This window comes from Bidens hawaiensis, unplaced genomic scaffold (assembly GCF_021521415.1).
Source record: "Bidens hawaiensis isolate Kalapana, Puna unplaced genomic scaffold, B.hawaiensis_p1.1 tig00012335_1, whole genome shotgun sequence".
Taxonomy (NCBI): Eukaryota; Viridiplantae; Streptophyta; class Magnoliopsida; order Asterales; family Asteraceae; genus Bidens; species Bidens hawaiensis.
In genome coordinates, this window is record NW_027492005.1 from 557,467 (window position 1) to 576,399 (window position 18,933).

General features: G+C 34.8%; 1 protein-coding gene across 1 annotated transcript; it reads left to right on the forward strand.

Annotated features, from left to right (window-relative positions):
- The first annotated feature begins 16,097 nt into the window (after positions 1-16,097).
- On the forward strand, positions 16,098-18,282 carry LOC143540781 (protein FAR1-RELATED SEQUENCE 5-like). The gene is made up of 4 exons (XM_077033750.1): positions 16,098-16,559; positions 16,653-17,178; positions 17,628-17,755; positions 18,232-18,282. Exons 1-4 carry the CDS (start codon positions 16,098-16,100, stop codon positions 18,280-18,282), a joined length of 1,167 nt encoding a protein of 388 aa, XP_076889865.1.
- Positions 18,283-18,933: the final 651 nt, after the last annotated feature.

Genomic DNA, 18,933 nt, shown 5'->3' on the forward strand with positions numbered 1-18,933 from the left:
CGCACTTTTCACGTCTAACTGAAATACCTTCATCTTCTTATAAGCAGCAAATGCCAAAAACAATCTAATGGCTTCCAACCTTGCGACAGGAGCGAACACTTCATTATAATCAATCCCCTCTTGTTGATTAAAACCTTTAACGACTAGCCTCGCCTTGTTTCTTATAATAATCCCTTTCTCATCTCTCTTGCACTTAAAAACCCATTTTGTGCCTATCGCATGCACATTCTTTGGTTTTTCAACCAAAGTCCAAACTTCCATTTTCTTGAATTGAGCCAGATCTTCTTGCATGGCTTCGACCCATGAGCTGTCCTTTAGAGCCATTTGATAATTCTTTGGTTCAATCTGGCTGATAAAGCAGGTGTACAAGAATTCGTTGATTATGCCTGTCTCCTTAATGCTTGTGTAAACACAGGTGTGCTCATTCAAGCTACGTCTTGTTTGTACACCGGAGGACACATCACCAATCACATTCTCCAAAGGGTGATCTTTATGAATTCTCGTGGTCGGAACAGAACCGACATGCAAATTGTCTTCCAAGTTAGAAGAGAGCTCGTCAATGGTTGTTTCTTGCTGAGAGTGAAACGGATTGAAAAATTCTTCTTCAGGAGAGGCAGCAGGGGTATCGATAGCATTTGATGAGGAAGGTTGACATTTATCAAACAGCTGTCTTTGCACTAGATTTTCTTCCTCGTCAAGGATCATCTTCGTAGCAACTCTTTCTTCTACTTCTGCACTATCCAAATAAGGTATGTTAAAAGACTTAAAAAGTCTATCATAGTCGAAAAACTCAGCAGGTCCGTTGCTTGGTTTTGGCGGTTTGTAACTTGTGATATCGGTGTTACACACCACCTCAACCTTGCCGGTCGATGTATTAAAGAAACGTCTGTTGGGAGTTCCAACAACATAACCGACTAAGATTCCTTCATCGGCTACTTCACCAAATTTAGAATTTGTCTTTAAAATCGAACAAGGGGACCCGAATGGTTCAAGACCACTCAAGTTAGGCTTCCTCCCATGCATAAGCTCATAACACGTTTTATTAAGTCTTTTAACAGTCAAGACTCTATTCAGGATATAACAGGCTGTAGCAACAGCTTCAGCCCAGAACACCACAGGAAGCTTCGAATCAGCCAGCATAGTTCTGGCTCCTTCAATTAACGTTCTATTCTTCCTCTCAGCCACTCCATTCTGTTGCGGAGTATACGGAGCGCTGTACTGGTGCTCAATCCCTTTTTGAAGGCAGAAGCTCTCCATCTCAAAATTCTTGAACTCCGTTCCATTGTCACTCCTGATGAACTTAACCCTTTTATCCATAACGTTCTCAACTTTGGTAATCAAATTCTTCACCATCTGAGCCGTTTCATCTTTTGATTTCAAGAAATATACCCACGAATATCGTGAGTAATCATCAGTGATCACCAAGCAATAAGAAGTACCTCCTAGACTTTTTGCATTCACGGGACCGAAGAGATCCATGTGAAGCAATTCTAGAGTACTGACAATAGAATTGACCTTCTTGGTGTGATGGGATTTCTTGTGCTGCTTTCCCTTATTGCACGCTAGACATTTGTCTTCAAAGTTGAAACTTTTCAAGGGAACGCCCAGCACAAGTCCATTCTTGACAATGTGGTTCATCTTCCGAAGATGAATGTGCCCCATTCTCCTATGCCACAATTCGGACTCCGATTCGCTCGCTTTTGTCATAAGGCATGATTCTTCCGTGGCCATTTCAGTCGACCTCATATCCATAATATACGTATTCCTCTCACGTGGAGCCTTCATCACAATCCACTCCTCTGGTATCTGAAAACCAGGATGCAACACAATCGCCTCATTCTTTGTAAAATGTACGGTGTACTCCTTATCACAGATCTGCGACACACTCAGCAGATTGTGCTTCAATTCTTCGACAAAGTTTACTTTCTCTAGAGTCATCTTTCCATTAGACACCGTTCCCATTCCTGTAATCTTGCCTCCACTTTCTCCAGCAAAGCTCACTCTCCCTCCTTGAACAGGTTTCAAATCGTGTAACAAATTTTTGTTACCCGTCATGTGCCGGGAACAGCCGCTATCCATAACCCAAAGATTATTGGCAGCCCTGTTCAACTGTTCGTGCACGATTAAAGCAAAAGATTAGAATCTAGGGACCCAAGACCAATTGGTCTTGGATCTATACATCCCAAACTTTGGCTTTCCAAAGTTAGTATCTGGATAATTCCTGTAAGTCCTATTAGGATACCTCCTTGTAGATTGATTGTGAGGCCTTCCAAACCTTTGTGAATTAAAAGAATTATAACTTACGGTTTGGTTATTAGCAGTGTAAAACTGAGATTTGTTTCTATGAAAACCTTAATTAGTCACATTTCTGAATTTTGAATGGTTTTCATTTTTACCAGTATTATGATTATCATTAGGCTTATTCTCAGTTTTAGTAGGCCTCACACATCTGAATCTTTGCTTCAGAGGGCAATCTGCAACTAGGTGCCCTAATTGATTACACCTAAAACAACACCTATGTTCAACCTTTTTATCAACAGGTGTTTTAGATGTCGAGGCTTTATTACCGCCCGTTTGTCTCACATAAGGTGGGACATACGGGTTTAGCGGAGAACTCTTTTTAGTTGTTTTATCTTTCTCTCCACCATTTGGCAATACCGCCTCCTCTTTTGCCTTACCAGGCTCGGATGACTTATCCGAACTTGATGAGACTGGACTCGGATCAGAAATTTTAACACTTGAAACAGGCGGACTTGTTTCGCCTCTACTAACATCTGGTTCTTTACTAGTTACCTTAATTGGAACTGTCTGAACAACCTCAAAGTCAACAGATTTCTGATTACTAGGATTAAAAGTGTAATTGTGATTATAAGGTGGTGGAACCTCATGATAACCAATTCCTCCCCTCTTAACTGAGGAACCTTGATCACTAACAAGGTGATCAAGAATAGCAGAGGAATTTCTGAACTGCTCAAGTTTTCTATTCAGTTCCACCACTTTCACCTGGTGATCAGCAATCTGTTTTTCTCTTTCAGCTATTAGTTTGGTTTTTTCTTCCAAAACTTCATAGCTTAGATCAATCACTTGAATTTTTTCAGCAAGTTTTGCTTTTAGACTTTTAATATCTTTTTCACAAGCTTTTATTTTAACTTTATAGCTATTTTCTCTTGCTTTTGTAAAATGATTATCTTCTTTTAGAGTTTTAAACTCAGCATCCAAACGAACATACTGATCAGTTATAGTTGCTAATTGCTCAGACAAGTTTTCACATTTAGAACAAGTAGGTTTAGAACATACCTCGGAGAGCTGATCTTTAACATCTGCCATTAAAGCTTGATCTTCTCCTGTAGCCTTCTCACTCCCTGCAGTTTCAACATTCGCCAAATTGGCCTGTTCGAAAGTTTCTTCAGAATGCAGGTTCCAGTTATATTCACCATCTTCTCTGGAAATCATGGCACTATAATCTTTACTACCCCCATTATGCTGTGTAGACTTGCCTTGACCACGTTCTACACGCTCATTTCTGCACTCCTTAGCAAAGTGGCCGTTTTGCTGACAGTTGTAACATCTTACCTTCGTCTTGTCAAACCCTGGCTTTCCACCGACAAACTTTCTTCCGGTCTTTCTCATAAACCGTTTCACTCTTCTCACGATCATAGCCATCTGCCATTGCAGATCCATTTCTTCCAGATCATCAGCATCAATCTGGTCATAGTCTTCATCCAACATAGCTGGATCAACAATCTTCCCCTGAATGTAGTTCTCATAGGAAGCAATAAAAGAAGCATAGAGAGCAAACTGCTCTTCAGCAGATTTGACACTCATAGGCATCTTAGAGTAGTTGTTGCTAGGAATACTTGGAGAGCAACTACTCTTGCTTGCTTGCGATTTAGATGCACTAGATCCACCTGCTACAAAGCAAACATCACCATTCGTGTTGGCTGACACATGCCCCTCATGTGATGAGTTGGCGCCCGACTCTCCCTTCGAGTAGTAGGCAGCCGATTCAGTCTTCGAACCTGAGCTAGAGTTGACTTTAGCACCATACATACCTGGATCTTGAACCTGATCCGTAGGTGTCTCCTTTCTAACCATGTTAAGCTCAAAGGTTCGGAGCTTGTTAACTGCTGTCTCAAGGTCATAGTCAGCAAAGTCTTTATCTTCTCTCATCAACACAGTATACATCTCCCATTTTGGTGGGAGAGCATCAAGAAGCTTCTCAACAATCTCATCCTCTTTGTATGCAATTGAATAGTTGCTAAGTTCAGTCATCAGATGATAATATCTGGTGATGATATCATCAAGTGATTCGTTTTTCAGATACTTGAAGACCGAGAATTGAGTTTTGAGCAATTTGATCTTCGAAGCACGGATTCCCACATTTCCTTCAAATCGGTTCTCAAGAGCTTCCCAAAGCTCTCTTGCTGTCTTGTACTTTCTAAAAGTATGAAGGATCTCTTGTGGAAGAGCCATAGTGATAGCAGCATGAGCCTTGCTCTCAGCCTCATACATCTTTTTCTCTTCATCTTCCATTTTGCTGTACTTCTTGATCTGATCACGACCTTCGTACTCCATAGTTGGTGGAATATAACCATCCTGGATGCATACCCACATTTTCGCATCCTGGTACTTGACATATTGTTCGAACCGATCCTTCCAAGCAACGAAGTCGGTTCCTTTAAGCAACTTTGGGGCCTTAGTAGCTGACCCTGCTTCTCCTTCCATCTTAACTAACTCTGAGATGTTAATTGACGACATCTTTCTCAAAATCTAAGAAACCCGAAAAACAAAAAAAAAATTTCTTCTGAAAAGTACTGTAGGCGAAGTTACGGATAACTTCGCTTTAGTCTTAACTTCGCTGAAGAACTTCGCTGATTCTTAACTTCGCTTGAGGTAAGCGAACTTAGGAGGTAGGCGGAGTTGTAGAGAACTTCGCTTGAGTTAGGCGAACTTGAGAAGGTAGGCGAAGTTGTGGATAACTTCGCTTAACCTTATATCTTCGCCGAAACCCTACGAACAGTGACGGCAACTTCGCCTGATGAACACGAAGTTTCTGCAGATCTGATTTCTGGGTTTTTCGAGGTTTTTGACGGTGTAAAGGGTTGAATACGATGGTAGAAGGTAAGAATGACACAAAAACACAGAAAACACGTCCCGCGAATAGTCGAAACGGGACGATTTCTACACCCGCGTGAATATCCCGAACCACACAATCAAGCAAATGCTCTGATACCAATTGTAGGTTCCCTGGATGGATCTGCACGGGATATCTCAATCTACACAGGTGCGGAATCCCTGCGTAGGTCGTTACGAGTGTAGAACACGAATCAAACAAACACGCGATACGAATAAACGAACACACGTTATATTATAACCGAAACACGTGATGTAATCACTGAATACAGACTCAATACTCTCTGGTTCTCACGTCTCTCGACTCACACACGTCTGTATACGATTACCTTAACCACTCGATGAACAACCTTAAACAAACCGTAACCTAGGAATATATATACACGACAACTTCGCCTGGCATGTTCAGGCGAAGTTGTCCATAACTTCGCTTGACTAACAAGTTCGCCTAAACAGCGAACTTGTCAGTAACTTCGCTTAAACATATAAAACATAATTAATCATTACAGACTCAATTACAGACACTAGACTATGAACTACTGACATTTATGCACCAACAAAAACAACTTTATTAATGTTCAAATGTTACTCATTAAATGTGTTATTATGATATATTTAATTTGGATGCTATTGTTTTATTATATTTTCAGGTGGTGAAGCAAAATGAGTTCCTTTTGGTAGAATGTTTGAAAAAGTTGGTGGTGGTTTAATATGAAAGAACATGTTTATGTTTTTTGTTGATGTTTTTTGGTTGTTCAATGTACATTAACTTATTGTAACTTTTTACTTTTAGTATCTAGACAATGTAAATGGTTAACGTTTTGGTCTGAAAGTTTTAAAAAGTATTGTGTTGCTTGAATTTGTTGTTTAAATTTATTATGTTTTTTGACATATTTTCCCACCCGTGTGTAACACGAGCTATACCCTAGTAATCAAATATATCATTTCTTGTAGTTTTATATAACTCCAAACAAAGAAATAACCTTTCTTTTCTCTCAACGAAACTTGTGATAACTTTTCTTTTTATCAATTAATGAATTTTAACTTAAGTATCGTGTCGTGTGTAAATAAACAATGTTATGATAATTAAGTTACACGCCATTTTGTTACACGTTTTTACATTTTTTGCCCATAAATTGAGTCTTATTGCTTATCATAAATCCTCATTAAACTATATGGATTTATATGAACTCTTACATACAGATTTCAAAATGAACAACTTCATAGTTATGAAATTAACAGTAAAGCATACAATATTAATATAAAACTTGTTAATGATATGATTGAAAAGGTGAATATTTTATCACTTAGCCATCTTATAAGACCCATTCGGCGTCTTCGAATGTCCCGGGATCAACTTATCTGGTCCATTCTGCTTATTATAATGAACTTGTAGGTGAATGGTCTCAACTCTCAACGACTATGACTATGATATTCAAATATTTGATTTGTCACAACAATCTAATGTCTTCTCAACTTGATTGAAGTAAACTGAAATAGTCTTTAACCAAACAACATTACTTTTGTTAAATTTTCTATTGATAAAAGGGTCTATTACACTCTATAGCTAAAATGAGAGAGTTAACCGGGTTAAATAATATGTTAAATAAAATTCGCATTAAAACGGGTAATTTAAAAAATAGGTATAATACATCATGGGTTTATTATGACAGGTTGACCCATTTGGTCAATCCCTTTCATATTTTTTTATACATTTTATATTATTTTCTTAATAAAAAGAAAACTTGGTGCATCTTTTTTCTTAAAAAATTAATGTTTCCTTAACAAACTAAAAGGATAAACTCTTTTGCTACAAAAAATTGAAAACATAATGTACAAAGTCAAGCTATGTGTTACTAAACAATCATGTGTGTTGTAAATCTAAGGTTGAAATTACAAATAATTTGTTGCAATTGGTGTTTATAAACCACATGTGTTATTGAGAACTCTTGAATATTATGACCTTAGGGGGAGTTATTGCATGTGGGTTCTACTAATCTATTAACCTTGCTTGTAGTCAAATAAACCTCTTTATTGTAACTAGTAATATAACATGTCAAATTATTATTATTAAGTTTTGAGATTAAAGTTTGATGTCCATCACCATGTATTGCCTTTTCTACATTGATGTCTTGAATATTTGGATAGAAATATGTCATGCTTATAAAAAATTATACTCTAAAACATATATCAATAGTAAGACTAATTGTATTTTGTTTTTTTGGTATATGTATGAAGATTTTGGAAGAGGTCACGTGTCCTTGGATTACTCCATCCGAGCACGTTTAATTGTCTGAGCACGCTTAAATGTGAATTTCTCCACTTACTTACAAATTACAATGAACACACCAAAAATCTATTGATGATACATGGGGTTGAACATTCCTTATGAGCCTCAACATCTCTCATGCACATAACATGTGTGTGATTTGCCCAAGGTGTTATAAAATATCCCTAATCGACTCATCATTCATTGATGAGGTTTGCCCCCACCATCCTGAACATGTATACGAGACTCGCCTAAGGTGTTCCAAACACTCTTGGGGTTCTCATCGCCCTTCATGATATTTGCCCCGTCATCCCAAATACCATTTGTAACTTCAGCATTTCATAACAACAAATATTGTCGGTTTTGCCCCCCGAGAACTCCCAACTTTGTTTTTGGATGTCCAAACTGAGACTTCATAACATGTCATCAATCCTTAAATTACCTCACCCGATAACACTTAAATATGTAACTATCTCATCATCCGCGGTCAATGCTTTCAAAATGTGTTGATAGTATTTGAGTAGAAATTATTATAAGCTATATTGCGGTCTATATTTGATTTGTTTAGTTTGTTACATTAAACTGATAAAGTCAAACTAGCTCGGTCAAATAGTCTGTCGAAGCGTCTACGCAAACTTTAGATTATATTATTTTATAGTTTCAAAACCATGACTGAAATAAACTAATTTGAAAATTATAAGATTTATGTCGGACCAGACCAAGTGACCAACGTACAATCAAATATCAAAATATATATAGAAGACTAGAACCAAAACCCATATTTCGTATTTTTAATTGTTTTTTTCTCATATATTATTATTATCTTTTTAAACAACGAATAAAGCCTGGTTATGGGGATAACCCAATGATAAAAGGCAACACCAAACTCACGATCCCAAACAGCGTTGGGTAGTCCAAGCCCACCATCCCTTATTACAGGTAGAGGTGCACAAATCGGGTTTTTCAAATACCCGGGTTCAGGTATGACCGGGTATTGGTAATACCCGGGTCAGGTTCAGGTCCGGGTATTGTCTCTAAAAACCATACTCTATGCACCGGGTTTGGGTCGGGTATAGAACCGAGTATTTGAATACCCTATTTTTGGGTATTGAAAAAACCCTATTTTTGGGTTTTTTTCCGGGTATTTTTCGGATATAGATTGGATTTTTTAAAAGGTTGCACTTTTTAGGAGTATTTTTCGGGGTATACATCGGGTATTTGAAATACCCGGTTCCGAGTATGGAACCGGTTCGGGTTTTCGGGTACTACCGAGTACAAATTGGGTTCGGTTCGGGTTCGGGTTTTACTACCGAAATGCATACCCTATCGGTACCCTACGGGTAGGGTCGGGTACGGGTTCGGGTATAAAAAAAACCGGTTCAGGGTTTTTATTTCGGGTCCGATTCCGGGTTCGGGTTTTTGTGCACCTCTAGTTACAGGGAAAACCGCGTCCCAAAGGGCCATGTGATAAAGCCCAGTTGAGATCAAATTTAAACTTAAGACATGTAATCTTTAGGGGTGTTTGAAATTTCTTATTTTAGACTCCTTAGGACCTTTTAACTTTTGGAAAAGTTAACTGATATTTGAGAGTCCTAAGTTGGATAAATTACGATTTTGTAACTTTATGGCATAATATTTAGCTTGATTATATTGTTTTTTCGAACCCTTTGTTCAAATCATATTTTATTAAATATGTTCGATTTTATTTCAACTTGTTTACTTTTCATAAATCATATAAGGAAGAAAATAATCGCAAACTAAAGTTACTTTACTTGCCACTTATATAATATATTAAAATATTAAGTTATAATATGACCAAAAAGAAACATAAAAAGTCAAAAGTTTGGCTTTTCAATCATGCGTACAAGGAGTTGAGATAATAAGAGCATGCAACATTAAAATGGACCACCGCGAGGCACGGAGGTCTTGTCTTTTAATAGCCCATATATTCGCTAAGCAAATTATTTTTAAGACATGACATTTTTCACCCATCATGGTCTTTGGTGGTTACGGGTTTTTCATTAGCGGTTTCCTTCTGATAGTTTACTGGATTTGAATTTTTTAAAGCGTCAGGCTAATAATGTATAGTTGAAATTCCATCTCATGGCTCAAACTCGGGTATTGGTGATTGAAATGTCTAATAATTTACCACATAATCAAACGGCATTCAAAAAGAAAAGGACGAGAGTATTTTAATTTTAGATTAATAATTTTAAAATAGCTCTATTTTAGCCATGAGTATGGGCAGTATGGCATAAACCAAAACCAACCGATTATTGGTTAATTCGGTTTCAGTTTCGGGTACTGATTTGTGCACGAGTCGGGTTTTGCTATTTTGGTGTTGATAGGTTTTTAGGGTAGTATAGGCTTAAACGAGATTTAACTTGTGATTTGATGATGGGACCTCCACTAATGAAAGAAATGAATGATGCATTACGTACCAAGTAAAGGTCCTAACACACAAGTTGACTTGAATACGAGTTGACTTGACGGCAGCCACTTGGTTAATAGACTTCTGACGAACTTTTGGCCTTTTGGGTCATATCATCAAAATTAATAATATTTTACACTTTGAAATTAAGAAATATGCACAACAATAATCATATAAATAATCTGTATCGAACTCATGTTATAAGCTTACACTTATATAATCTTCAGTTTTATTTATTTTGGAATTACGACGTTATGGACTTAGAATATACGATGTCTTTTGTTAGAAAAATAGTCACCAAAATAACGATTGATCAAGTGGAAAAACCATAATAAACATAAGAAAAGTCTGGGTTGTAAATGTTTTATGAAAACAAGAGTATCAAAATGTGACACATGGCTTAAATGTTTGGATGTGCGAGTTTCTTCTTATAACGGGACCCATAGACTGACCAATAATTTGATGACACGCGACATTATTTTAGAAGAAATGTCTACCTAAGGGTCTTGTGAGGGAAACGTCTGAGCTTTAGACGCTAAGTGGAGGTAGCGCCTATGGCTGAGTCGTTTCCCCTCGCAATCGTTTGTGTAGCTGTTTCCTCTAAAAAATGTCATGCATCGGGAAATAAGTGGTCCGTTTATAGATCCGATTATCAAAGGAAACTTCTACGACCCAGACATTCCATACACGTGTAGCCTTCTAAAACTCTAATTTTTCGTAAAACTCTGCAGTCCACTTGGTTAATGACCTTTTGGTGTTTTTCTCTACAAAATATATAATATCTCTCTAGCATTAAATTCAAATATAGCAAAATAAATATTTACATTGATATAGCTTCTCTCAAGTCTCAACCTAAACCCGCCCTATTGCGACAACTTTCTTGAATATTGTGTGTTGTATCATATGCTTCTTATGTTGTACATTCTTATAAGTTTTGGTCTATTTGTATTTCCTTTGCTTATCTATTAGGTCATGTGTAGTGGGCGTGGAATTGGAAGATTTTGGGGCGAATTTGGGCGCGAACACCGCCCCCTGGGCGAAATTGGGGCGAAATGGGCGGGGCGTGGGTTATTTGTCGCTGGAGAAGATGAAATTTATTATTATTATTATTATTATTATTATTATTATTATATTACTAGTATATGTATATATGTTGTGTGTATATATATGTATATGCATATGTATATATGTTGTGTGTGTATATATATGTATATGTATATATGTTGTGTGTGATATATATATATATGTATATGTTGTGTGTGTATGTATATGTATATGTATGTGTATATATGTTGTGTGTGTGTATACATGTATATGCAAAATGAATCCTAGAAACAACCCGAACCAACTGAAGTTGTATTTTTATATGTATTTTGTTGTGGTGTGTTTTTTATTATAATTTATTTTTATTATTCGTGTGTTTTTTTTAGTTTTATGTATTTTTTTGTATTTATTTTTTAATTTTAATACATTTTTATATAATTATTTAAATAAATTGGTTTTTATTTAACTAGTTTAATTATAACAAGAAAATAATAAAAAAAAGACGTTGTGGGCCCAGCTTGTAGCCCCTACACCATTACACCCCAAAAACAAATTTTCACCTCATGCTGACTGGGCGCCACGTGTCACAATTCGCCTCCAATTGTAGCCCCTCCACTCCACATGGCCTTAACTACCCAGGTTCAATCCATGTCCTCCTAGTCTTATTTAATTTTTTTATTTGCTTTGTATTTATAACCTTGGATGATAAACAATTGCTTAAAACATATGACTTGAATTTGTGAGTTTCGTTTTAGCACCTTTCATTAGCAAATAATCATAAAAACAACAAAACACAAACCACATATTATGTTTTCAGTTAAATTCTACTAGAACTACTAGAGTACTAGGCGAATAATAAAGTCAATTTAACTACTTCTTTAACAACACCTCTACAATGGTTAACAACCTTGTCGCGTCTAAAAACTAGTGCTTGTCGAATTTGTATTATAGAAAAAGAGATAATTGGGTGACACAAATGAAAACATAAATGAGTGTTTCCCATATACGAAAACAACTAGATGATGAATGTTTAGTGTAATTTGTATGCATAAGTAATATCCAAGTGTTTCGAAGTTATTTTTATTAGCTTGGTTGTAATATAATTTTTCTTGACTAGTCTTGGTTTTTTGTACAATCTTGAATCTGCCATCTGACTCACTTAAGGGTAAATGAGACGCAATAACACATTTATATAGTCATTTAAGAACCAATGTTATGTTGAAAGACGTGAGAAACACAAAAGCACATTTATAAACGGTTTCATAAAAAAATGTTAAAATTGAAAACGAGAAGTTAGAACAAGGTTTGACATTTTGAAAATGTGCATGTAGTGTGTATGCATTTAGATAAAATCTTATTAATGTCCTTTTCGAAAAAATAAATAAATCCTAAACATATTGAATACATATTCAAGTCAGTTTATATAATAAATAATTTAAGGGTGGGTTAAATGGTTTTAACAAAAACGGTTCTTATAATTCTTAACATATTATATTATTAGTCCTGGAACATATGTGTTATGTAAAGTGTTATTTATTAGTTATATATAGATGTTCAAATACAAAGTGAAGATGGCCTTAGATTAAAACAACACACACAAACAAAAAGAAAAAAAAAGAGAACATAATAATGTAAAAACGACAAATATTAAAAAAAAACCAACACATGTTGGGATTGGAATGATGATTAAACTCGTCGGTGAAGCTTTTATCGTTGTAATTTTTTTCAAATACACTTGTAATTTTTTTGCATCATTTTGTTTCAACCAGTTATAAGCCTAATGACAATTGGGGATATTCATGGGCAATTTCATGATATTGTGGAGCCTTTACAAATCGGAGGGATTGAGGGAAGGTGTTTGTGTTGGTGATTTGGTGCCATAAATATCATTTTATGTAGTTTGATTTATTTAAGAGCAACCGACAACTCAAAAGTACGTACTGATTTGAGTTAGGAGATATGAAATGCACATTCAATAAGTACTATTCTAATTAAGCAAATTATATATATATATATATATATATATATATATATATATATATATATGCTAATTATGTGATAAGAACTCTGTGATAATTAACGAATTATATATGCTACTAATTCTGTAGATCGACGCTCTCAAATCCGGTTACCATTCGTAGTGCCAAATCACACCTTACAGAGTTACGGGTGCTTGAAACACTATTATACAAACAAGTTGAGCATGGATATGATATTTACAGTCTACCTTATTGAAAGTTACTAACTTAACATACAAGTATAGAGTCTATAATATTTAAAAGTTACTAATTTAAAATAGCATTTAAATTTTAAAGAAGAGAAGACAGTTTCTCCTTATAGTATGTTTCACGATGACAATAAGTAAAAGTCAATGTGAATCATTCTCTTGGGTTGGTTTGTACTTGAAAGAACATGTGTTCTCACACGGACAACTATATGTGGCTTTATCAAGAGTTACAATAAGACATGTACTAAAGATTTTGATTATTGATAAACAATGTATATTTGTTAATACAACCACAAATGTAGTATATAAGGAAATTTTTTTGTTTATTTGTAATTTTTTTTGTGTAATGTTTGTTTTGTTTTTCGTAATTAACTTGTGATGGTATTAGCAATATATGATAATTATGTTGTTAATTGTATTTTGGTTAATGTTTAAAGTTTAAAATTTTCACCATTCCTTATGTAATACACGAGACTCAAACTAGCTTACTATACAAGTATAAGGTCTACTCAAGTTTAATTTACTCTTTAAAATACACGAGACTCATTTGTTTTTATGTTCTTCTTTTTGAAAGAAAAATGTTATGGCACGTGGCTAACTCAAAACGGTTTTTAATTTTTATTTTTCATATTTAAAATGTTTTTCTCTTAGGCTATGTGTAGTGGATGAGCTGCAAAATGAGGCGTTTTGTGTCATGTGACGTTTAGTAAGCAAATGATAAGTTTTTGTTTTTGGGGTGTAATGATGTTGTAGCCTTATGTGTGTGTGTGTGTATATATATATCACACACATGTATTGAAAGAAAAATGTTATGGCACGTGGCTAACTCAAAACGGTTTTTAATTTTTAATTTTTATTTTTCATATTTAAAATGTTTTTCTCTTAGGCTATGTGTAGTGGATGAGCTGCAAAATGAGGCGTTTTGCGTCATGTGACATTCAGTAAGCAAATGATAAGTTTTTGTTTTTGGGGTGTAATGATGTTGTAGTCCTATATATATATATATATATATATATATATATATAGGGTTAGTGTCAATTAGGAACCCATCATTAAATTAGGAACTCTAGGAACCCATCTTGACCAATCAAAATTTATTATTCATTTCTTTTACTTTTTTTTAAATGAGGGTAATATAGTCTTTTGAACAATAATAAATATTCACGTAGTATTATGATCTGTTGAAGACTCCTATTTTCACTCTCCATTATCATAGGAAAGTTACTAAACACAAAATCATAATATTATTTATCAGATTCAATCGTATCATCAAGATCCATCATCAACAAAATCAATTTCCATATTATCAGGTACGTATGAATTCCTTAATCGCCATTCGCCAATTGTAAGAGTTGTTGTAATTATATTATATCTTAATTACTACGTTTGTTTCAATCTGGGAACGTTATTAGAAAAAATAAATTGAATACAAATTTCAATTCTTTAACATTGCATCACTAAAATTGTTCTTCAAAATTAATAAAAGGATTTTAAACGTAATCTTTAAAGTTAATAAAATGATTTAAATTCATATTTTGCATCGATTTTTATCCCTTACTATGATCAAGGAATGAACATGGTCAAACAGTTCCATTTTTTGTTGGTGTAAATCGATTTTTGTGGAAATCGATTTTGGTGGTGTAAACCTTCAAGGAGTTAACTGTTACAAATCATTTTGTAACAAATCAATTATAGTTCTTAATTATTTTGAGTTTAAAGAATGAATTAACTTGGTCAAACAGTTCCATTTTTTTTTCATATCAAGGTTGTTATATATTAACAAGATAATATTGTTTGTCTTTTGTAGTTATGGATAAAACGAATTCAGATTCGAATATGGATATTATTCCTATTCAATACCAACTTGAAGAAGCTATTCAGGTTGTTCACGAAGACGTGATGGATAATGATGCTGGTGAAGTACTTGGTGTTGAAGAACGTGGTGATCAAAGAGGTAGTAATACTTTTTTTCGTATGAAGATGGCAAGAAGATTTTGTATCAAATGTGGTCGTTTTGGTTATCATGATTATAGAAATTGTCCATTTAAATAAATTTTTACTTTGTTTTTCTGTTTTGTGTTAAACTCTAATTTTGTTCATTCAATAAAATTATCTTTGTTTTGCTATTGAAAAAGAATGTTGTCATTTGTTGATTTATTTTCATATATGTCAATTATTAAATGTTTTTACTTAATTGTAGATTTGCTTGAAAGTGATAACGAAAATTCATCATACAATCAATCATACACATCACCTAATGGAACAAGATATTGGTTGCCCAACGTTGTCGTTGGCCTTAAACCAGTTGTGGGTAGGATATATCCCACATTGGAGGATGCTGAATCAATGTATAAGTTGTATGCGGATAAGGCTGGATTTGATACACGGTTATCTACAATCAAGAGACGTAAGAGTGGTGTTATTACTAATAGGTATATCCTTTGTAACAGAGCAGGTATTTATCGTGGCAAAGATGTTGATACACTAATTATAAAGTCTCCACGTAGCGTTAACTACAAGGTTACCCACTGCCAAGCACGTGTTAGACTAAGAGCTGTAAAAGGTACCCTTAAGTTCGAATTATACGAGTTTGTGGAAAGTCATAATCATGGTCTTGTTGCTGATGAGAATAAGGACTTAACACGGAGTCGTCGTCAGTTGGATTTTAGCGACCATGAATATATACACAAAGTTCAATTGGTGAATATTGGTGCGACAAGAGCCTACAACATACAATCTGCGTTAAAGGGCGGTCATCACATGGTTCGAGGTACAAAAGTAGAGTACACAAATAGTTCTAGGACTGTGAGAGCTTTCATAGGAGATAAAGATGCACAGATGGTGTTAAATACCATGAACGGACGTGTGAAGAACTTGCATAATTTCTCTTTTTTTCACACTGCTGTTAAAGGCGAGTTGCGGTCTTTATTTTGGGCTGATGGCGTTTCAAAAAGCAACTACATCACATTCGGCTTAAACAATGGGTGGCGCTAATGACAGAATTTAAATTGAATGATCATGATTGGCTTAAACAAATGTATGATATTCGTGAACAATGGGTCCCTGGTTATTTTAGGGATATACCCTTGTGTTGTTTGATGAAGACCACGTCTAGATGCGAGAGCTCTAATGCTAGTTTTAAAGTTAATTCTAGCCCTTCCAACACACTTGTACAATTCATGTTGTGTTTTGATTTATCAATGGGTACACAACGGGAAAAGCAAAGAGTTTTGCATAACAAAACTATCACAACAACTCCTCGGTATCGTCTTAACACTCCTATCGAACAACATGCTGGTTATGTATACACTCGGGACATTTTTTTCGAGGTTCAAAAAGAGATGATAAAAAGTGCAACATCGTGTATGATAGGTATTCTTGAAGTTGTAGATGATACCAAAGTTTATTTGATTCATCACAAGAACAAAAGATCTGGTTTCGTTGGAAGGTTTAAGGTATTGTTATATGTATATTAATCATTAATTTTTTCTTTTTACATTTACATACATTATTTATAATAAGTTTTTACTCTGGATATAAAAATGTAGGTTTCCATTAACTTGATTGATACGACTGTTTGCTGCCCGTGCATGTTGTATACGCGTATTGGATATCTATGTCGTCATTTGTTTGTTGTATTCGGAATGGAGAATATTGACAAAATTCCAGATCATTACATATCTAAGCATTGGGACACTTATGCGCTACCAAACAGTGTGTACAGCATCGAAAATAGGATTGGGGTTGACAACGACGAAAAATCAAGGACTAGGATTGAGGTTGTTACTGATGTGCAGAAGTGTTTGGACCGTATAAGGGATCAAGATGAACGACTTAAAGTATTTGCTACAAAGATTAAGGAATTGAAGAACGAAATTTTTGAAGAATTTCCACACAACCCAAACCATAGAAACAAGAAAGCCATGATTGAAGAATTGCTTCAACAATCTCAACCTGAAGAGGTTTGTGTTACGGCCCCTAAAGGTATTAGGAACAAAGGTAGTGGGAAATGCAGGCTAATCGGCGCACGAGAGAAGGCGGTGGACAAGGCTAAAAAGAAAAAACGTTTATGCGGTTATTGTGGAAAATATGCCAATCATGACACAAGAAATTGTCCAAAAAAGAAAAAAGAAAGAGGGAGAAAACCAAAACGAAACTGATGATGAATCGAGTGATGAAGAACATGATATTGCTTCTGAGTGATGCTCTTTTTTTTCATTATTATTTTTGTTCAACATTCTTGTTTAGCACTTCTTTAATTTTGTGTACTTTTGATTTTGATGGTGGTTTAAAACTTTTTTTATTTTGTGTACCTTTGAATTTTTTTGTTTATTATGCATATTTAAATTTTTGAAAACTCTTACCTGTATTCTATTAAGATTATACAAGAATTTTGCATTTCATCCCATTTGTCCAACATCATATTTTAAGCATTTATGTAAAACATTACATGTATGCAATTATCGCTTTTTTATCAAAATACAACGGTTGGCTGGGTATGCAATTATATATTTTGCATGCAGCATGGGTATACAAATCAGCAAAGAATGTAATCAAACACACACGAGCTGCATCATGCAAATTACCAAACTATACCCCTGCAAAAACTGCGTTACCAGCTTGTACCCACAGATCATCACTTGCAGCCTCAGTACATGACCAGATTGCAGTATCCTTCTCGAATTATGCAGCAACATACCAGCACATCAGCAGCTAACTGTTCAGTCAAAAACATTCAGTTTTTCAGTTTGTACCGGTACAGATTTTACTATATTACCCCAGCTGCATCAACATGTAATTACCAAAACTGTCCCTTCCCGTAATAACCCGTCCCGAGGATACTCGACAACCGAGCAACCTGAATCTTAATTGTAATACGGACCAGTTATTGGATGCACAAAAAATAAAAATAACCGACCCGAACTACCCAAAATTAGGTGAATTGTGGATGCTTTGATATATTATTATGTATCATGAAAATATACTGATTTATGCATGATATAAATTAGGTTAATTGTGAAACTTGGATCTTTTCAGATAATTGTGGATGCTTTGATATATTATTATGTATCATGAAAATATACTGATTTATGCATGATATAAATTGGTTTTTGTTTTTTTGCGCAGACGCCAAATTCAGGAGCTGGTGACCGGCCACTGGCAGAGATTCAGAAGTGATTTGTTTCATTTCACTCTACCTGTTTATTTGAATCTGGTTGATTTGACATGAGTTGTGTGTATCTTAAAAGATGTGTATCTGGAGATGGGGATTGAGAAACATTACATGTATGCAATTATCGATTTTTTACATATATGCATTATAGCTTACAACATTTAAGTTATGAGTTATTACCATATTTATAATATACAAGATTATATCAAAAACTGAACTATTATTTAGTACAATATGTCCAGGCAATTTTATATCAGAACACGAAATTTGTGTCGACAATTTTGTACATATATTTAAACTGGACTATTACCTATAGTAATAGATGTTTGTTTTAGTATGTACATATATGTAAACCCAAAAAAACCAAAGAAATAACATTCATATTCAAGTTTCGTTCATACCATAAAATCAACCAAACAAATTAAATAAAAACATTCAAATTCAAGTTTCGTTCATACCACAAAATCAACCAAAAAAAACGACCTAATTTAATTGTGAGCAGCCCTGAAGCAACTTTGCCATCCTTAGTGCTTTGACTTTGTTATCTAGCTCAATCGCCCCCCTTGTCACGACGTCCTTATGTAGGTTGATATCAGAAAGCAATATCCTTGCAGCATATTTTTTCCTCAACCCTGCTATTTGTATCTTCAGTCCCG